At 40.1% G+C, this 20,041-nt stretch overlaps 1 protein-coding gene across 4 annotated transcripts in view; it reads right to left on the reverse strand.

The window, feature by feature from the left end:
* The window catches only part of stard13b (StAR-related lipid transfer (START) domain containing 13b), a 60,919-nt gene that overhangs the window by 18,346 nt on the left and 22,532 nt on the right, over positions 1 to 20,041 (reverse strand). The window contains exon 1 of one of the 4 annotated variants that reach the window (XM_039597999.1): positions 11,789 to 12,172. The exons of 2 other annotated variants lie outside the window; for them this stretch is intronic. In XM_039597999.1, the coding sequence (XP_039453933.1) occupies positions 11,789 to 11,912 (124 nt within the window). In that variant the 5' untranslated portion in view covers positions 11,913 to 12,172. Of the gene's footprint in view, positions 1 to 4,737; positions 4,987 to 11,788; positions 12,173 to 20,041 lie in introns of those variants that run through there. One more of the 4 variants, XM_039597998.1, reaches the window with a different exon arrangement.

Here is a 20,041-nt window from a genome sequence, read left to right on the forward strand (position 1 = left end):
TTCTTCAATCTGCACCTAGTAAATGATTAGCTCCGCACATGTGGCAGCTGTCAGCCTCAACTGATTCACACACAGGAGAAGGAGCTTGCAAAGGGTATGTGAGCTCACCCTGCCAAATACAGGCAAAAAGTGGGAATCTGCAAAAGAGCTTTATGAATGCGAGCTTTGGTTTACTTGTTAGAGGTTGGTTGGAGTGAGCCAGTTCCTGAGTATTACAAGATTCTTAACCATTTGTTTTTTCCCTCTGTTTGTTAGTCACCAGAGCAAGAAATTTCTAACAACTAACAAACTGTACACGGTACATTTTGACTTCAGGAACAGTGGGATCTACAACAACATCCATGTAGAGCTATAGTTTAAATAGCTCTGTTATACAAGTGTATATGTGATCTATTATTTAACACTTGAATAATATCTGAAATAAAATGTGCACGTCTGATGTTTTCATTGAAATTCAGACCTTTTTCCATTTGCTAGCTCAACAAAGGAGGATTGGGAGACAAAAATCTGAAACAAGGGTTGTTCAAACAATGTTGAACATTAACAATCTATTTATCTTTACACCTTTTAAACAGGCACTAGGAAGCAAGTCTTTGGGGGCTTTTGGTTTCTGGTAGATGTAAATGGCAAAACAGGATTTACAATAAAAAGTATAACAACTGGAACATTAATTTTCTAAATTTTTAACCTTTTTGAGTACCATCCTAGCTTGCACACACCCTGGAAAGAACAGCCAGCACATTGTCCTCAAATGTTCACACCCACAGCAATACAGAGAATAAAAACCACATTGGCATGTGACCAAACTCATATACATGCTATATCTACATCTTAACTACTATGTTTAACTATCTCAACATACTTTTCAGTAAACAGGAAGTTATACAATACGTGCAACACCACATGATAGACAGTTAGCAGCTTTTGACTATCGCAGCCAATTAAAATGTGAAAAAGGAAGAACTTTTAAAAGTCTTTTTAAGACTCTTTGCTTACATCCTGATTTTTCTATTTTTCCTCAGCTAAGCAGCTTCACTTTTGCAAAAAACACCAAAGTGCAAAAACACTAAATGCTAAGACTTAATTAGAAATAGCATGGTATGGATTGGGACATAGCATTGTTATGCCTAAACCAATACACACCCGATTTTAGTAATCATGCAACAGAACAAACTGCAACAGTACAAGCCATAGATTTCATTATCTAAAGTGTGATGACTGTAATGTTGGATGTAGACAACCAGCTAAGCACATTGTCAAAATTGCTTTTCCCTACCTGTCAGTTTTATTTACTGCCCCCTTAAGGCAGCAATCAAAATCTGCATAGCACTCTCAGCTACAGCCCAGAAACTCATGAATAAAAGATAAACAGGCATGCAGGAGCCAAGTTAACAACGTGCAAGGCTACATCTTGACTTATCATCATACTTTCATTTGAAAGAAGGAGCAGTTATATTTGTTTCACACTCAGTTCATCAAACGTGCCACATGTTGTAGCAGACCGCTGATGAATAATGCAGTGCTTTGGCAGAGGAGCCTTGAGAGGGACAGGGCATGGTCTCACTGGATTCCTTACTTTGAAGAGCCCCTTCTACTGATACAACTTCTCAAAAGACAGAACAATGCAAACCCATTTCCAGTGCAGTTTTCAAACCATCTTCCAGTCAGAGGAAGAACATACGGTGCAGCTTGTCCTCTTAAAAAGCTTAAGTGGTCCTGTCTCCTCTATGCTAACTACTTAAAAATCTGCAAGCAGTACACACATTATCCCACTCAAACATTTCTGCCTCAGTAACTTATCTCTTTTAATCATTTAAACTTTACAGAAAATATAAACCTTGTCATGAAACCTTGATTAAAAAAAAACACTTGGTGTTTACCAGACCAAATACCAATTAAATATAATTAACGGGTAACTGTAGATACTAATGCGAATTGTGCTGTGTGGCAACATAAGTACTAATGTAGCTGACAGCACAATTAAGGTAGGAGCCTTACAGCCATGGTAGCAAAAGAAAGATGCACTGCATATTTCCTGGATATGGACAGATTCACCGATATGCACACAGCTGCCACTCAGTAACTTCTGTCATATTAAAAGGAGCAGGATTTGTCCTCAGCTATGGAGGAAAGCACTAACGGCCTTTCCAGGCTAGAGATTGGAGCCCATTGCCTGCGCCAAGGTCAATAAGGCATGAAGAAAGGCCATGGAAGGGTCACACTGGACGGAGCTTCTTGTTCAAAACACAACAGCCCCTCACTTAGGAAAAGGACCCAAAACAGTAAGCGAGAAAATGTAGCAGTGTGGCTTTCAACTGGATTTCCACCAAAGTGCAGATGAAGCTTCCAGACTTTTTCCATGATAAAACAGGAATGCTTCCACAGAGGAAAAATTGTCCATGAACAATCGATGAACAGTCAGGTTTCATGATAGTCTGGCATAGTTTATAGGAAAACAGATGAAAATCATCCTTTTTAATGTAAGACATATGTGCATGCAAAAATAAATGTGGCTAGTACGGACCTTTGGTAGAAGACTAAATGTATCATTCAAATGTCAGTAATAAAGGTCGTTTCTTTTTTTAAACAAGAACAACAGTACAAAAAATCAACACATTCTTGCAACACATGTGCAGTGCCTGGACACAAATGGCTGTTTAAATGTATGATGTACTGTATGTATCTCTGCCCTATGAATAGTAACAAACAGATGCAGAAATTCTGAGAATCCAGGCAAGGGTTGAGCAGGGAGGATTTGAGGGAGAGGGCAAGAAGCTGCAGACAGACTGTAAGCCCTCCAGAGTAATCGCATGTGGGATACTCCTCTGAAATCTCAGAAATATTTTCAAGGACAGCGACGCATTCCTGCTGTAATATACAGACCACTTCAGATCTGCAACCAGCCAACATACCTTTTTTGTCTCATCTTAATTCACACAGCTGTGCGTGCACATCCATCTACTCTCCAAGCTGGAGAGACAGAATATTTCGACAGTAACAACTGACGATACCTTAACTTAAAGGACTGAGGAGGATCCCACGCAGATAGCTCAGTATACCTTGAAATGTCATCTTATCGGAAACGTGACTAAGATTGAACAGCCATCCCTGGAATTTTGGAATGAAACAATACATGAGTAATGCTGCCCATCACCATGACCCACACTCACTTTCAACCTGCTGTGTCAACAGGGCCGACCAGCTGGAATGCAGCAGCTACTGCCAATACACAAAGATCAATTCGGTGGCTCTCTAGCCAGTGCTTTAAAATACCACTTCACTGTTAGATTCAGCATTTCAGACTGGTATGAGAGCACAAGATCATACACAACTGATAAAAAAAGAACCAAAAAACAGTGATAAACAACTAAAATGCTTCTTAAGGATTAAAAAAAAAGTCACACAGCTGGAAAATTGCTGAATTGTGACAAAACACTGGTTCCAACTAAAGACTCCAAGCTACTCCTCAAAAATATGACAAATAAGATCTCCCATAAAAAGAAACCCTGTTATTAAAATGACTTAACTTGAATAAAAGCAACTTAAATTGCACTTTAAACATACATGTTTTCTGTCCGTGTCATAGATGACCCACATTGTTGGTTTGCTGTCAACCTAGACATCTGTGATCTGAAAACAACACGTCTAGTTACATGATGCCACACGTCAGTACACACCAGATTATAAAGATTTCCACCAGAAAACAAGCGTACACACACGCAGTACTGGGAAATCCACCCAACAGCATCCTTTGTGCATCTTTTACATCATCACAATCAAAAACAAGCCTTGTGTTTTGCCCCTTGCCTCTGCGGCGATACAAAATATTACCCACACAAGGCTGCATTACCTGACTCACGCTCTTGTTACTGTGACTGTGAGAAGAACTATGCTGTGCGTTACCATCTGATGACCAAAGTTTCTTAGCAATGAAGCTTATGTTATGAAATGCAGCCACCCTTTGATCCAGCGGCAGAGTGCTCACACCTGCATGAGGGAGCGGGAGTCGTAGTATTTAGTCGTCTTTGTTGTTATGCATGCCCTTTCTTGGCCTCTGGGGAATGGATTTAAGTCTCCAGGTATTTAAAGACAAAGGAAAGAGGTTAGAGGCCCTGGAGGAAGCTGAAGGCTGAAGGCTCACCTGGTTACAAGCAGCAATCTTTAAATGAATGGAGTGCTTGTAAACCTGTCAAGTCAAGACATTCCTTGATGTATTTTGTTTACACTGTGGGCCCAGCTCTTCTTACATAACTGACCCTATTGCTTATCACCTATCTGTATTTGTTATAGTCAGTCAATACCAATTATTTACCACCTCTGCACCCTTGACTACCTGTTGGCTAAAGGTCAAGTTTTTTTTTCCTCTTCTGCAGCGATACACACAAGCACACCCTGTTTCCGGTACATGTGTCTTTAAAATCCTGTTAACACTGAATTCCACTTTTATCTAGAAATCAGTGAGAAACCAATACAGATACAAACTGATATGAAAAAGACAATCAGCTTATCCCAATCAAAACAAGACACTTACTACTTTGTCAACATATCATCCTGCCATCACAGTCTCATATACACACACACATGGCAGAACTTATTCACTCCATGTTTTGACTACCACCTTGCTTAGTCAGTATTCCTCTCAATCCTGGAAAAATGACAAATTCGCTCAAAAACCAAACGACCAAAAGACTCGAATAATTGTCTGAACTGTCACTTCTATCCTAACAAGTCTCATACCTCCAGCAATCTTCTTGAGTAGTTGCTGCCTGGCAATAATCCTGCCCAACCTGTAGCCAGAGCGTCTGCGGTGATGGTCCATTCTCAGGTATATATCCTGAGTCTCAGGGGTCATACTCCCGAGGCACTCACTGCCCATGGACTCGGTAAGCTCCCAAAACATAACTGTAATACGCCCCTATCCCCTGGCTGATACACACTCAATCACACAGGGTCTGACCAACAGAAAACTTCACATACATGCGCGAAAAACCTAAAGTGAGCAGAGAGGGAGGGCACAGCGTAGGCTATGGGGGGAGGAGTGCCAACACTTCAGCCTGTCTCTGCAGGCCATGTGACCACAATGAAACCAATTGCAAGCCGGCAGTGGGAGTACTGCCCACCTTTCTGAGCTGAATCCAATGTCTGTGTGAATACTTGTCAACTTCCCCCTGCTCTGGAGGGAAATATAAATACCACTGGAATGCCTATGAACTGAGTAAGGAGAGCAGGAAAGGATGAAGAGGGGTTTGGGAGGGCTTACAAAAATAGTGGCTTTCAGACCCTCCCTGTGCTAGAACAATACTTGTGCTGTTGCAGGTCACACAGGCACCAAATTTACTGCACGAGAAATTCTTGGTGTCGTTTTCGAGAAAACTACGGAAAGGGAATGAGATCGAGAAGTTGTTCTTCATTTGACAAGTATCATTTCTGCTCACCCACCCCCACCACATAACAGTCTCTCATAACAGCCAGTCACAGGAAGTGCTCTCAGTAGGCTGCCTATAAAGTGTCAGCTACTCACAGGAAAAATAGCTTGGAGTTGCAACACAATTGACCTAATTCCACTTTACTAAACTGAAAAGTAAAGATCAATCTCCAGCAAGTATTTTATTCAGTTCTGATGATCAAAATTAAAGGCTTCATCTCCCTGACACAATAATGTTTAGTCTCACTTTCGTACAATCTGACTAGTATCATGTTCCTCATAATCGCAGCTGTTGTAGCTGGTACACAAAGACTTAATGACTTTCCATTTTCTGCCATGGACCAACAGACATCTATCAAACTGTGACTTTAAATAAAGCTGTGCAGAAGAAAAGGAAAAATTAGGTATTTATGGGACAATTGCTACAACTTATTACAACTTTTTTTTGCATATAATCCCCCCTCGCCCCCATTTATTTGTTTATTTATTCATATGCAACTCCGCAAGCTCATTTTCTTGTAAGAGATTCCAGGACAGTAACAAAGTAACTGCTAAATCAATGTACAATGCATTAAAATAAAGATAAACAATCACATGCTCCCTTAAACACATTCTTTGTGATTCCCTGATGTTTATTAATGATAGAGCAACACATCCCCTGCAGTCCTAAAGCCTTTTAGAAGCTTGTGAAAAGGTAAATGTCCTATCCCAGTGGGATCAGATATTAGCCGCTCTTTGAAACTGCTAGATTGCACCAATGTATGGGCAGTGTAGGTGACAGTTCGGTGCATTCACTTTATTTGCGCTCTATCCAGGCAACTCCATATGACTTATTATTTCCAGTACTGCAAACACATCTCATTTGGACTATTTTTTATGGAAAATATCCCAAACCTATCCTCCAGAAACTAAACAAAGCTCATCATAAAAATTGCATTAGAAGGTTGGATTTTTTGACTCAGCCTAAATTTAAAGTTTTACAAGTAAAACCAAAAATGAATCTCCTCTAAGCTAAAAAAAACCATCTCAAATATTTTCAAAAGCAAGTAACTTACTCCATTTGGAATGGCAAACCAAATCATATATTCTTATGATTTTAAAGTCCACTTCTGTCAGCCAGTTTACACCATAAAATAACAGCCTTCTAATACCTGAAATATGCTTTGGTACCAGCAGACACACCCAGTGCCAATCAAGGCCCCTGCCACTCTCCCAGTGACTGTCCCGGCCTCAGCATACAGGCTTGTCTGTTTAGTGTGAGCATGGCGCCATACACGTGAATAGAGCACAAATAGGCAAGCGACCAAGTTAAACACAGCCCCTGTCTGTTCCTCTCACTAGCTGGCATAATCCACCCTAGCTTAAGCTCACAAAGACCACAATTCAGCAGCACACTTCAGAGCCCTCTGCACATTTTCATAAACTTCTCCCGGGTTTAATGGCCCTCCCCACACCCTCAAGTGGCGCTATTTTAATACAAGGCTCTTGCTTTTTTAAAAGCACTAGGTGATGGTGCGACACCATTCAGATGATTTCATTGGGTGACGACTCTTTTTTTTTTTCTCTTTTTACACACACAAACACCTGCATTCATTCATGTTGTAAAAGAATGGCTTAAAGTGTTAGATGCAAAAAATGAGGGCAAACATTTCTGCATATTTTTCTTCCCTTTTGTCTAGACGATGTATATCACCCAGTGCATCATACGTATCACATTGCAGATGCAATGACAAAAGATTAATGGTGTCACCGTCTCCGACTCAATCTTGTGAATGACAGTGAATGAAATTTAAGAGCCCGAATAATGGTGTCACGGAAACAAAATTAATCGTCCATGCTCAAATACCTGAGCAGTGATCAACTCAAATACTTGCTAATTGACATCTTCTCTGTGTACTCAGAGATGTCCTTGTGTTTAACTTTATGCCGCATGCCATGATGAAATGGCTGTGGTCTGTCCTTAGAGGGAGCGCAGTGACTCCAGCCCTTATCAAACTTGTTTCAACACGCCACTGTCTGGGTTTCAGAGCTCAACTGCTATACCACATGACAACAGGAATCCAGACTCACATTACAGATGCACAAAAACATACAGAGGCTCTGTCAACATAGCTACCATGTCACAAAGTGGATTTGTATTGTTTATATACCCCATAAGGAAAAAAATAGATATATGTGACATTGGGTTTGAATCATGTCCAGTTCATATACAGCACCACTATCACACTTCATTATTAGGCCCATCGCAGTGAAAGTGAAAGCAGACTTTTTCAATATGTCACAGCATGCATTATCATTTTTAGTATGTTTTTGCAATTGCTGTTTGTTCTGGGATATTGCAGACTGAGCAATAATGCATTTGCTGCATTTCTCATGGAGTTCTGATGGGGTCTTTCTTAAAATTGTCCCAGTTACAAAGAAACATCGACTCAAAATGAAATGAAAACTTGGTTATTTAGCTTGTCATGGCTGAACCAGCTTGCGCTGCTTTTTGCCCTCTTCATAGTCTGATTTGTCATAACGTTTCATTTTGTGGTCGGCTTTTGTTGGCTGCCCCTTCTTCACCTGACCTGTCTTATTTGGCTCAAAGAGAACTAAAAATACCGGGTAGTAAATCATGCTGCTTTTACACAGGTACTCACATAACGGTCAGAACAACCTCTTTAATGCATGTCAAATTTTCCTTCCTATGATAGCCCGACGGGCAGGGCTGAGATTTTTGGCAGCCCGACTGGAAAATCGCTAGCCCCGGGACGTCGGGTTAGCGATTTTTTGGCGAGCCCCCTGCCCCATAAGGAAAAAAAAAATATATATATGTGATATTAGGTTTGAATCATGTCCAGTTCATATATACACTCACTTTCACACTTCATGTGTGATTACAAAAGGGGAACTTGTATTCTGAATCATCTTGAGTTAGTTGACGCTAGTCTGATGTGGTTTTTCTGAATCATCTTGAGTTAGCACTGATGTGGTTTTATGTATTATGGACTGGACTGGGCAGTCTTGCTTCTGGTGTGGCTATGTTTTCTGTGGTTAAGTTTTAAGAATAACTCTAGTGTGACAGAAGATTTCCACTTCATGAGCCACCACATTTCTGACTGCTGAACTCAGCTCTGCATGATCATCATGCTCAAATACTGCAAGACCAGTTGAGCTCTATATGATGAGGTGGTTAAACTTTTTAACTCACTTCAGCTCTTGGATGCTTTTTTTTTTTTTAGCAAGACTTTATGCCTATATTTATCATTGGGAGTGAATTTAACAATATAAATGCTACAAACCAATTATTTCACCATTGACTTGCAAGTTTTGCTTCTGCTGGGGGTAAAATGTCCAGATAATATTACGACAGGAGGACGGTCGCTCAAAGCTGCTTATTGACACTTAAACAAATATCTAGCATACCCATCAGCCAGGTGTGATTCTAAAAAAAATTCTGTTTTGTGGATTTGAAGCTTGAGCTCCAAAGCTGAGTACAGAAGGAATATTTGTGGGTTTAGACACCAGGCATAATCTGCAAATGATCCCCAGTTCAAGATTGGGGGACACACAAAAACCCAATTTCTGGCTTAGATAGCCTTAATGCCAATGCCATACCCAGATAAACGGGAGGTTTTAAGAAGGCTTACTCGTGTAAAGTCTGTACCAAATCAAACGTGCAGATCTGTCTGCTGTGGCAACCCTTGGGAAATAAGGAAGCAGACCAAAGTATCTCGACATTTTTTATTCCAGGATGCCTGTGTCTCCACAATCTATCAGAACTGGACACACAGACCAAGAACGTCTCAACTCACTAAAGTGATGATTGACAGAGAAAACCACTAAACCCTCAGTTTATAAATAAACCAAATATTTTAACACTTTTAAGAGCTGTAATAGATGCGTCACACTACTGCACAATACAGGCAATCCTGTATATTTGTATTCCTCCACAGAATTCAGTTGCAACACCTAAATGTCAAATAAAATACTGTTACGGCTGACTTCTAAGGCCGCAACACAACTTACTCCAAAGCTCCTAAATAAACCAAACAAATCAAATCAGGCATTTGACTTAAAGCTAAACTTTCAGTTTGAATATTTGTGTTTTGCCAACAAAAAATCAGTTTAAGAGGCTTAATTAATGTCTAGGATTTGGACAAAGGCTCATTCTCAAAGTCATAACCTTGGACTGTCGCCTTATAACAAAAAAAAAGTTTGTGATTTAAACTTATCTACATAGGCTGGCAGCTCACATCTCTCAGCACTTTGTTCCTTTGAATATGTAATGAACACACATTCATCTCAGAGGTGTTGATAAGGCTTATTAAAGCTTTGGTTTTAAATTTGTTTGCTGCAGAATGGCCTTAAATTTAATCTTCATAATATAAGATACTGTATAATTTATTTAAAAAAAATGTTAAACTAAAGTTTTGGCTAGGCCCGTTAGTTAGTAATTTAAGGTGCAAACACACTTTGTGAAACAGCTGCCATCTCTCAGCTGACAGGCCAAATCCATCTCGAGTACCCCACTAGCACCATTATCTACATATACACTGAAAAAAGAAAATATCCAAAAATATAAATTTGTACCACACCTAGCACCCTAAAAAAAAGAGGAAAGAAAAAACTTTCACGCAGAGTTCACAAATGATTCAAATCAATTCCCATATGTCAGCCATCTACATCTGGGTCTGGTCTCTATGCAGCATGTGTCCCCTCATTGTTCAGTGTCTACATAAGCAGCTCCAAGTCTCAAGCAGATGCATGGCACACATCACATGCTGCATATGGAAAAGAATGCAAGATTAATGTGTCAGATATCCAGACACTGGCAGACTCAGCTGCTGCACCAGTGACGTCCCTAAACAGGCTTCACAGCTGAGCCAAGCATGGATCAGATCTGTGCGCAAACTCAACAACAACTTCTCTAATGTATCACGTAAAAACATCTGGTCTCCATTTGAATGACTACAGCACTTCAAATCCACCAGTGAAGACAGAGCTGTTTTGTAATTCATATGGTTTTCCCCGCATAAGGCGCATAAGGTGGTCACTTTACTGCACCTGGCGGTACAATCGGGCAACTGCACAGATGACTGACGTTCACTTCTGATGCAATGCTCTCAGGACCATTAAGAGAACCAGTGCAACAAAAACTGACCTTGAAATTATTAACTTAAATCGATCCCAGAGCAGTCTAAAAATTAAACATTTTCCACATTATGTAACACAGTCTTAGAAGAAGCAAAAAATACCAAAACGTACCAATACCAAACTGTGCCTATTGTGGTAAATGTTTCCATCCCTTTTGCCATTAAGTGCCATTAAGTGGCTTCCTCGTATGGAGTTAATTTCATACACATTTCAAAAAGTTAACATGTATGCTATATGTGATATTACTTGGAAAATAAAGTTCACTTTCACTGAATAATTCTTGACAACACATGTGTTGTCACTGAAAAAGGCAAATGCATTTTAAAGGGGTTAAAGCACCTATGTGTAAACATTTTCAATGCAGTCACAAAGTTGCTTCAGTTTGGGTTTATTTGGGATTTTTTTGAGCCAAGTATGAGCAAATAATGTAAAGGGAAATAAATGTGATCTATGATCTCAAAGAAAGTGGCACAGAAAGCATGCACAATAATGTTACCCTGCAGAAATACAGTCATTACAACTAATGAAAGAAAAAATAGATTTTTGCTCTAAATAGAGAAAACCAAATGAGATTTTTCTTATGAACACAATAATAACTTAACGTAAATTATTTGACAGAAAATAAGATCAAAGATTGCTTCATTCAATCTCATTCACTTCATAAAACTGGTGAAATTACTTATCAGCGCCCCCTTGCGGTGTAACGACCCCACTGTCATTTGAAAGTAATAAAAAAATCGACGCTAATAAAGGAAAACTCTCCTGTAGAAAGGTTTCTACTGTATTTATTATAAGTTAATGGCATTTAATAGACAATTTGTTTGTTTGTTTTAGTTTGCTGCCTAACTTCAACTATGAGAGCAACTAAAAAAATAATTTTTAAAATTTTAATATTAGACCAGACTTAATGAACACGTGGAGCGATTTTTAGGATAAACAGTATCAGTAGTGTCTAGACAAAAAAAAATCTGCCAACACAAAAACAAATTCACTGCCTACCACATTAAGAATGTTTTCTTCTTAAATTCTCTTTAAATGTCACTCTGATCAGTGTGCACATTCACGCAATAATAAAACAATAATAATTATTATATACAAATTATATACGAATTAAAAAACTCTTCCCATTAATAGGATGGGGTCACCTCAGTCTCTGCTGCGGTGGATGACACTCTATTCCAGCCTATACCGCGGGTAAGTTCTGACCTGAAGCGGGCTACTGACCTGCCAGTCTCCGCTCTCTGACACCCTTCCAGAGTAAATCCCAGGCTTTGGATGTGGAGCTCCGCAGCTGCTCGCTGAAAGACCGCCGGAGCTTCAGTTTCGCTGACTTTCTTTTAGAATTCATCTCAAATCCTCCACTCGGACATAATAATAAAATCCTCCTGGTCTCTCACAAACCCCTTTAAACACCCCGACACAAAATCACCTTTTCCCGGCTTCAAGTTCTTTCTATAGTGGCGGCAAACCTGACTCCGGTGACCGGTCTTCAAACAAAGTTGTCACCATTTCAAGGGGAATTAAATGTACCCCTCCCAGTTAGAAACGGAAATCAGCAAGACAAGTAAAAGTAAGAAAGTGACAGTAAAGCACTAAGCGCGGCTTTCCCACTTCACACCAGATGTGTTTGTGTGCGCGCGTGTATCGACTCACAGCCCTGTTCTCGTGACGCCTTCAAATACCGCGGGAAACATTTGTTAAACGCATAAACTCATGAGTTTATGCGTTTAACAAATCTATAGCTAATCAAAAGGGTTTTTTTTTAAAAAAAAAAAAAAAGAAACGTCCCATTTTATGATCCTGCAAATATGTGTTTTTGCAGAGGTCCTGCAGGCATTTGAGCAGGCTTTGTAAAATCATATGAGAAAAGTGATTGTTAAGAAAAGTTGATTAGGTTTGATTATTTGTTTATTTATTTATTTCACAGCTAAAAAAAGACTGATGAACCCATCCTCATAACGTAGCTTGAATTGTTAGTTAAAAAAGCAAATTTAAACAAGCAGAACACAATAAATGTCAGTAGCAGATACAGAGCAAAATGTCTAATACGTTTACAGTATATAGAGTACAGTAGAAGCAATACACATGCTCACTTTTTAAAAAAATATTAGCTACCTTTAAGCCTATGTCAGTGAAGTCAATAGCCTATGACACATTTATTATATGTTCTCTGTTTAATATTTATTTTATTTTTTTCAGAACATAAACACACATTTTGTGCAGCAAAGTTTTCTGGACTCCATTGTGAAACTGACTCTGTTATTTGTCATCTTACCAGCACTATCACAGCTGAGCAGTTAATACAATATTGTGTACAATGTTAAGGCTTTACATACAAAGTTACTTTTTAGATTAACGCTTCCACAGTTGTACTCGTGCAATTTTCAAGTAGTACCCAGGTCTACGTAGGGCACTTGAAGGCATCACTAGCTACAAACCACGCAACACCGCAAATACACACTGTGGCTCTCAAATGACAGAATCCACAAGTGAGCAATCACTTTCTCCTGTACTGTCACAATATTCTAATCTGAAAATCCAGAAAAATAGCACTGAAATAAATAAATCCAAAATCAGACAAATGCTCTATTATAGGTATTCTTTGTATGTGATGATCAATAATAATTATTCAGTTATTTTACTTACAGATTTGTGTATAATCTTTACAGTCAGTCTTTCTTTCTTAGGTATAACTGACAACTCACATATTGTCTTCATCGGGTAAACCCTGCTAGTACCAAGTTGAATTCCCTTTTGCCTTCATAGCTACCTCAGTTCTCTGCTTTAATTCTGAAAGCATCACAGACTTCCACATCCATGATGCAAATCTCCTGATCCATCACATCTTAAAGGCTGCTTAAGATCTTGCGGATGACAAAGTAAATGAGTACCATCCTGCTGGAAGATGCTCAGAAGATGGATACACTGTGGTCATAAAGGGATGGACATGACATTTAAATGATGCTCAGATGGTGCTAAAGGACCCAAAGTATACTAAGAAATTCTTCCCCACATCATCACACTAACAGCAGCACCCTGACCCATAGATACAAAGCAGGATCGATCCATGCTTTCATGTTGTTTGTACAAAATTCTGACCCTACTATCTGAATCTCGCAGCAGAAATCGAGACTCATCACACCAAGCAGCAACATTCACATTTTCAACTGTCCGGTTTTTCGTTTGATCAATGCAAATTTTAGCTTCAGTTTCCTGCTCTTAGCTGACAAGAAAATCACCCAGTGTGGTCTTCTACTGCTGTAGCGCATCTGCTTCAAGGTTTGGCATGTTGTGCATTCAAATAGGCTCATCTGCATTCTTTGGTTGTAACGAATAGTTGAGCTACTGTTGCCTTCATAACAGATCGAAGCAGTCAGGAATTTGTTCTCTGACCAGTGACATCAGTGAGGCATTTTTGCCCTGAGAGCTGCTGCTTACTGGACATTTTTTCTTTTTTTGGACTATTCTCTCTAAACCCTAAATACTTTTGTATGCTGAGAATCCCAGTAGATCAGCAGTTTCTGAAGCACTCAGACCAGACTATCTGACACCAACATTCATGCCACATTCAAAGTCACTTTCTTCCCCATTCTGTTGCTCAGTTTTAACTGCAGTCCAACAGGTCATCTTGACCATGTCTACGTGCCTGAATGCACTGAGCTGCTCTCATGTGATTGCCTGATTTGATATTTGTGTTAATGAGCAACCAAACAGGTGCACCTAATGAAATAGCCTGTGAGTGTATGCGTTAGCTGTTACCAGAATTTCCACCTAACTCGGGACAATGCAGTCTATTATTCAAAGCTTAACATGGGTTTAGAGTGTTCTCCCCAGGTAGATCTGAGCAGGTTACACGTTTAAGAAAAAATAATTTCTTTTTACAAAAATATGCAACTAAAATCCTAACGCAAGAAAACATCAGGTCATCCCTGAAGAATAACCACAGTAACCTCTTCTAAGCTGGCTGCTGCCACTGAAGACAGCAGCTTCAATGATCATTCTACCATAATTATTTTAGGAATTTCCTCCTATTATTGTATGCTCGCTCAGGCAGTGCATGACCTAAGAGCAGTGATATCATATCGGCTGAATTCATTTCGTGGGCACCAGCTGGGATTACTGCTGTAACAGGTTTAAATCCATGCTAAACACACAGAATGACACTTTCTGAAATGACTAAACCTCTGCTGACCCCAGCTTGCCCTCTCAGTATGAAGCTGATGTGACTTTACTGAAATGAAGTAAAGACAAAGACCATTTTCTACCGGGCAGGACAGGTGATTTAAACATTATAGCAAGGTCACATAGTGAGATATCTCGGCACCAAAGAGTGTGCAGCTGAGAATATTAATGAAGGGCTCAGTTTTCCATTTGTTCTGTTTGAAAGTGAAGTTATACAATGGTAGGGAGAGTTAGAGACTGCACGTAGGAGCCCATAGAACTCCTCTGATCTTAGTTTATCTGACATGACAACAATAACAGCTGCATACTTCTCATGTTATGTTGCAAACATCAAAGACTTCCAACCAGGCAAAACATCAAAATTTACCCATTCACAGTTTTCTCAGTGTGTAACATCCTTTTTCTGTATTTCTATCAAAAGCGATCTGTCACTTTTAGCAAGTGACAGGAATGAAATGTAATTCAGAAATTCAGCCAGTGATCACCGTGGTTCTATTTTCAGCCCCACTTATTCACCTCGGGCTAAAATGTAGCTTGGAGGACTAAAACACACGTACACACTTCAGTAAAGAAGCTGCTTCATTTGATCCTGTGAGTCTTTCAGAAAGGGTCAGGGTCAGGCCGAGTCAAGCACTTCGTTTTCCACTGGTCACATGACCCAGGAAGCCCACAGAGAAAAGCCCAGAATGTCAACAGACAGCACAATATCTAATTTAACACAAAAGACAGTAACAGCTGTTGACTTTGTCTTTTTGGGGAGGTTTTTTATAACATGATTTTTGTCACAAAGAACCCATCTTGATGCACCTGTACTGGACACGGGTTGAAAAAAGGAATAGTGAAGACAAGATCTTGGCACTGTAAACAAGAGACAAGTCTCAGTGACGTAGAAGGCAAGAACGGACAGATAGACAATACCAACCCTGTCATCTTCTCAAGAGCAAAGGTGATGGAGGAAGAACAGCAACTAGGTTTTGACCTCCTTTGACATGAATCACCAAAGAGGAAAAAACACAACCTACTTACTCTAAAAAGAAACCACTTGCACAGTAAAGACGAGCATTATCACACTGTGGATCATTGTGGCTAGACAATGACTTAGCCTCTGGAGCAGTCCTTGGCAGCAGAAGTAATAGCAGATGCAAAGAGAGGAAACATCAGTCAGCTCGAGAATGTTTTCCCTTTGCTGACTCACCCACTTGTTTATTTTGGCCAGGCAGCACTCGTGTTCCCGTTTTCCCCGAAAAAGTGCTATACTTTCTGGACTACTTTTTTTTTTCTCCCTTGTCCACCCTCTCTCTCCATCCTTCATAAACACCTACAGATAAACACACTGATATTTACTCATGCATTATATGTCTACATTTGAACAGTTCCAGAGTTTGAACCATTGTCTGTGCCTATATCTGGTGACAGATGTGGAATGCTGTCCCATTGCTGTAGTGGGAAAATCCCCGATGCGAGGAAACTGATTTCTCCTCCTTGAATGGGTCATGTTATTGGCCAGGAGGTCTTACACCAGGCCCCCTTGAAATGTCTGGGAGATTGCACTTCCCAGCCTAATGGAAACAAGGCACAGGGAATGGGGAGATCGCTCCTCCACCTCCATCCCTGCCCCCGAGGGCTTGTCTCAGGCATGTGCTATAAATTTCCTGACCATATATTCCCAAGCCGAGTTCATTTTTCCAGCAGAGCCACACATGTGGTGTATATCTGGGTTTAGATTATGTGGTTGTGGAAGGAGGGGCTGACTTTGGTCCCAATCCATTAAAGTGGCCACTAATTCTGTTTTCTTAAAGGGCCGTCTGTTGTAACGTAATGGTTTCTTCCTTTAGTAAGGGTTGTTCTTTTTAAAGCCATTAAATCCAAAATAGATGATCATTTACTTTTAATCTCTCTTTAAAAGATTAACTGAGATTTTTCATATTTTTTCATATCTTGTTATTGCAGTAGAATCTTACGTAACTTGACATCCTGAATTAGACTATAAGTGAGGTAAACTCAAAAACATATACAAATATTCCCCATGGCATGAAGCTTCTGTAGATGCATAAGTCCACAGGGGTCAAAGTTTGTAAAAACAGGCTTGAGGAATGTAAAACTGGCATGACAAGCGTATGTGGCTATTGTTTAATTGAATGACAAAGCATGTAATGCTGTCAGGTCTGAATCTCTTAAAGCTGCACTGCCCACAAAAATCCATGGGAAAACATTTACACAACTCTCCAGCACCTGGTTTCTATTAGAGCAATGAGGATTTAATCACAGAGGTACACTTCTCTCTTTCAATAACTGCTTCTCAATAACAGCTGATGTAAAATGTTTATTAGGTTGTGCTCCATGGTACCTTCAAAGCAATCAGCAGCATTACAGCTAACGGGATTACTTTGGAGAAATTACATCTCAGACGAGGTTCTTATTCTCATGGCATCAAACCTAACCATTTTGTCAAAGTCGCTGGCATCTCAAATGTACACACAAGCTGTCTTTTGACTTTTTTGCTGTGATGCAACCAGTCAAGCCAATAGCGACTCATCACACACTTAAGAGATGCAACAGGTTAATCTTGTGAACAGGCATATGTCAATCTTTTTTTGTGAACTTAACCAAGAAAAAGGAATGAAAGTGAAAACTAGACACAAACAAACAAACTGAATATAGCTCGAAGAGTTTCTCAGTGGACCATGATCTGCACTGCTATCATATGGTGCTATCGCTGGTGCATTATGGCAGCAACACAAAGTGACAGATTATATGCCTCTCAGATATGACTGTTACATTACATTGAATCCCATTATTTGACAATATTAGATCAAAACTTTTTTTCTTCAGCAGGGCCTTAGCCCTAATGACACAAACTGAAACAGGAAGTTACTGTTTATAGTTCAGGATAGGCATTTTCCAAGAAGACAGAGTTAAAATGCTGACAGAGACCAAAGGAAAAATTGACAGCTGCTAAAAATTAAAGCCACAGTAAGTGTTTGTACTCTCCCCTCCCATGACAAATGTCAAATAGGACATCAGAAGTCCTATTTGACATTTGAAGTTGTTACAGTTGGCTTTCAGAGATCTGAAACTCCTTATTATGATTAGTAAACCACAGTATTTCCCAACCTGTATGTTACCACTTTGGGAATTCCTACCACATGCTTAAAAAACAAAGTTAGGTTAACAACATCGGGGGGGCAGAGCCCACTTGATTTGTACTTTTATTATCTCTGTCCCTCAAACAGTTTTCTTAATGAAGCAAATGTGGAATCGCCAAGCTATTGCCAAAAATTCTGCTCAGCTCATCAACCATGATAAGCTGGAAGTACAGTGCAGGTATTGTTTTCACACTGAGACACAAACAAGTCCTAGTGGGCCCTTAAGTTTTAAAGCCTGTGAGCCAGAGTGCAGAGAGGATGCAGGAAGTCTGCTCTGCTTCTGCCTGCTATTGCTCTTTGATTACTGAGCCAAATTGTTTAATCAGGTCTGAAACCACAAGAAAGCTGCAGTGCTACACCGCCCAAGGACAGAGCTTCTTTTAAGAGCATGCTGTGTTGTTTTTTGTTATCTGGGTACAAGTGAAAAGCGAACAGCTATCTAAATCTCCAGCAGCATGGGTGCCCGTAGCCTTGCTTCAGTGCAAAAACACACAGTGCTTGATGTGAGATGTGCCACGCGATTGGTCAACCTGAGGATGCGGAGGCAAGGGCTCGAGGCCCAGCGGAGGAACAGACTTTTCGCTTCCCTGCAACATCTGGAATCTCCGCGGTTTATGTGGGAAATTTGGGAGGCCACTGCAAGAGCCAATGAAGTTATTGTATCTAAACTGGCCCTGAGGAAATGTTCTTGGCTTGAAAGTTGAGCGTGTGCGTGTTTTGCAGGAACACTGAGGTACAAAGTGGAGTACCAGATTCGATAAGCTTTATGTGAGGAAGAAGTTATTGTTTGCATTCATTTCCAGTAGAGTGGTAAACATTTACACACAAAAGGAGACACGTGGACATGAGCTGGTTGTCTGTGTAGTCACTAACATCCTGGTGTGGGACCCTAAAGTGCTGTGTCTTTTCCTGGCTCATTACTTCCTCAATCTTCTTTCTGCTTTTCTTCTCAGTTGGCAGCTGAGTGGTGGACCAACCTGGTAGCTTTTGTGTTGCTTCACACACTCACTCACACACGGAGTTTCTGCCCTTGTGAAACTGGCCTGCGTCCTGACACGGCTGCCCGTGTCTCCTTCCACTTAGTTTACAAAACCCAGGCCTGAATTACCCCAACGCACACACCACTCACACACTGTCAAAAGAGTGTTTCTGAGGAAGCTGATCCCTAAAGGATTTATTGCCTGCTTTTTTCTCTAATTGGCAGCATGGGTGTAATTGGGAATGAGAACAATAAACCCGTTTCTGCTCCGTGAAGGACATACACTTGGGAGATAGTGTCTGTTCAAACAGCTTTATGAACACACACAATACACAATGGCAGGATCAAACCAGATGATTTATACTGGGCAATAAATTATGCCCCACGATCTAAGAAACTGTAGAACATGATGATCTCATTCAGTGCAAGGGCCTTGGAGGCATTATTAAATGATATTATGTGCTATTGTATATATGATTGCTGAAATAATTGCAATGAAAATGTTGAAACTGCAATAAAAACTTTAGAAGATTTCAGACCTTGTTAACCACGCTGTTCTGTAATGTTTTCACAACCTTGACAAATTACTGTATATACAAAGAAAAGTCCAGAAATACTAGCAGTCCAGCCCACCTCCACCCCCGCCCCCACCCCTGCTCTCCCTCTGAAACTGCCGAGCTGGCCTCTGCTCTCAGGAAACCACAAGTCGTTTTCCATCTTTCCATGTGTGGAATTTTTCATGCATTTGTCATGCCAGCAGCACCCTTTATAGTCTGAGCTGCATCTATCTGCTTATAAATTTAGAGCATGATGTCACTGATCTGGCACCTGTCGGGAAACAGACAGAGGGGAGTAAAAATAATGGGACGATTTCATGAACGTTAGTTTTTCTGTAGTAATAGTGGTAGTAGTAAATCAATTTAGGGAATTTTTCTTTCTTTCATCTTTATGAGAGAGAACAGCTGATGTCTAAAGCCTTGCACTTCTGGCCAGCAATCACATCTTTGTCATGAAACATGACGTGCAAACCATAGCACCTTTCCTTTCAGGACTTTGTGTGCTGACTAAAGGTGCCATACATACTTGTATGTGGCATGGTCAAAAGCCTCTCAGCTGCTGACATTGAAGTTAGAGAGATGAGGTTAAGATGGTTTGGACACAGGAGGGATA

This window comes from Oreochromis aureus, linkage group 14 (genome assembly GCF_013358895.1).
Source record: "Oreochromis aureus strain Israel breed Guangdong linkage group 14, ZZ_aureus, whole genome shotgun sequence".
In the NCBI taxonomy this organism is placed as follows: domain Eukaryota; kingdom Metazoa; phylum Chordata; class Actinopteri; order Cichliformes; family Cichlidae; genus Oreochromis; species Oreochromis aureus.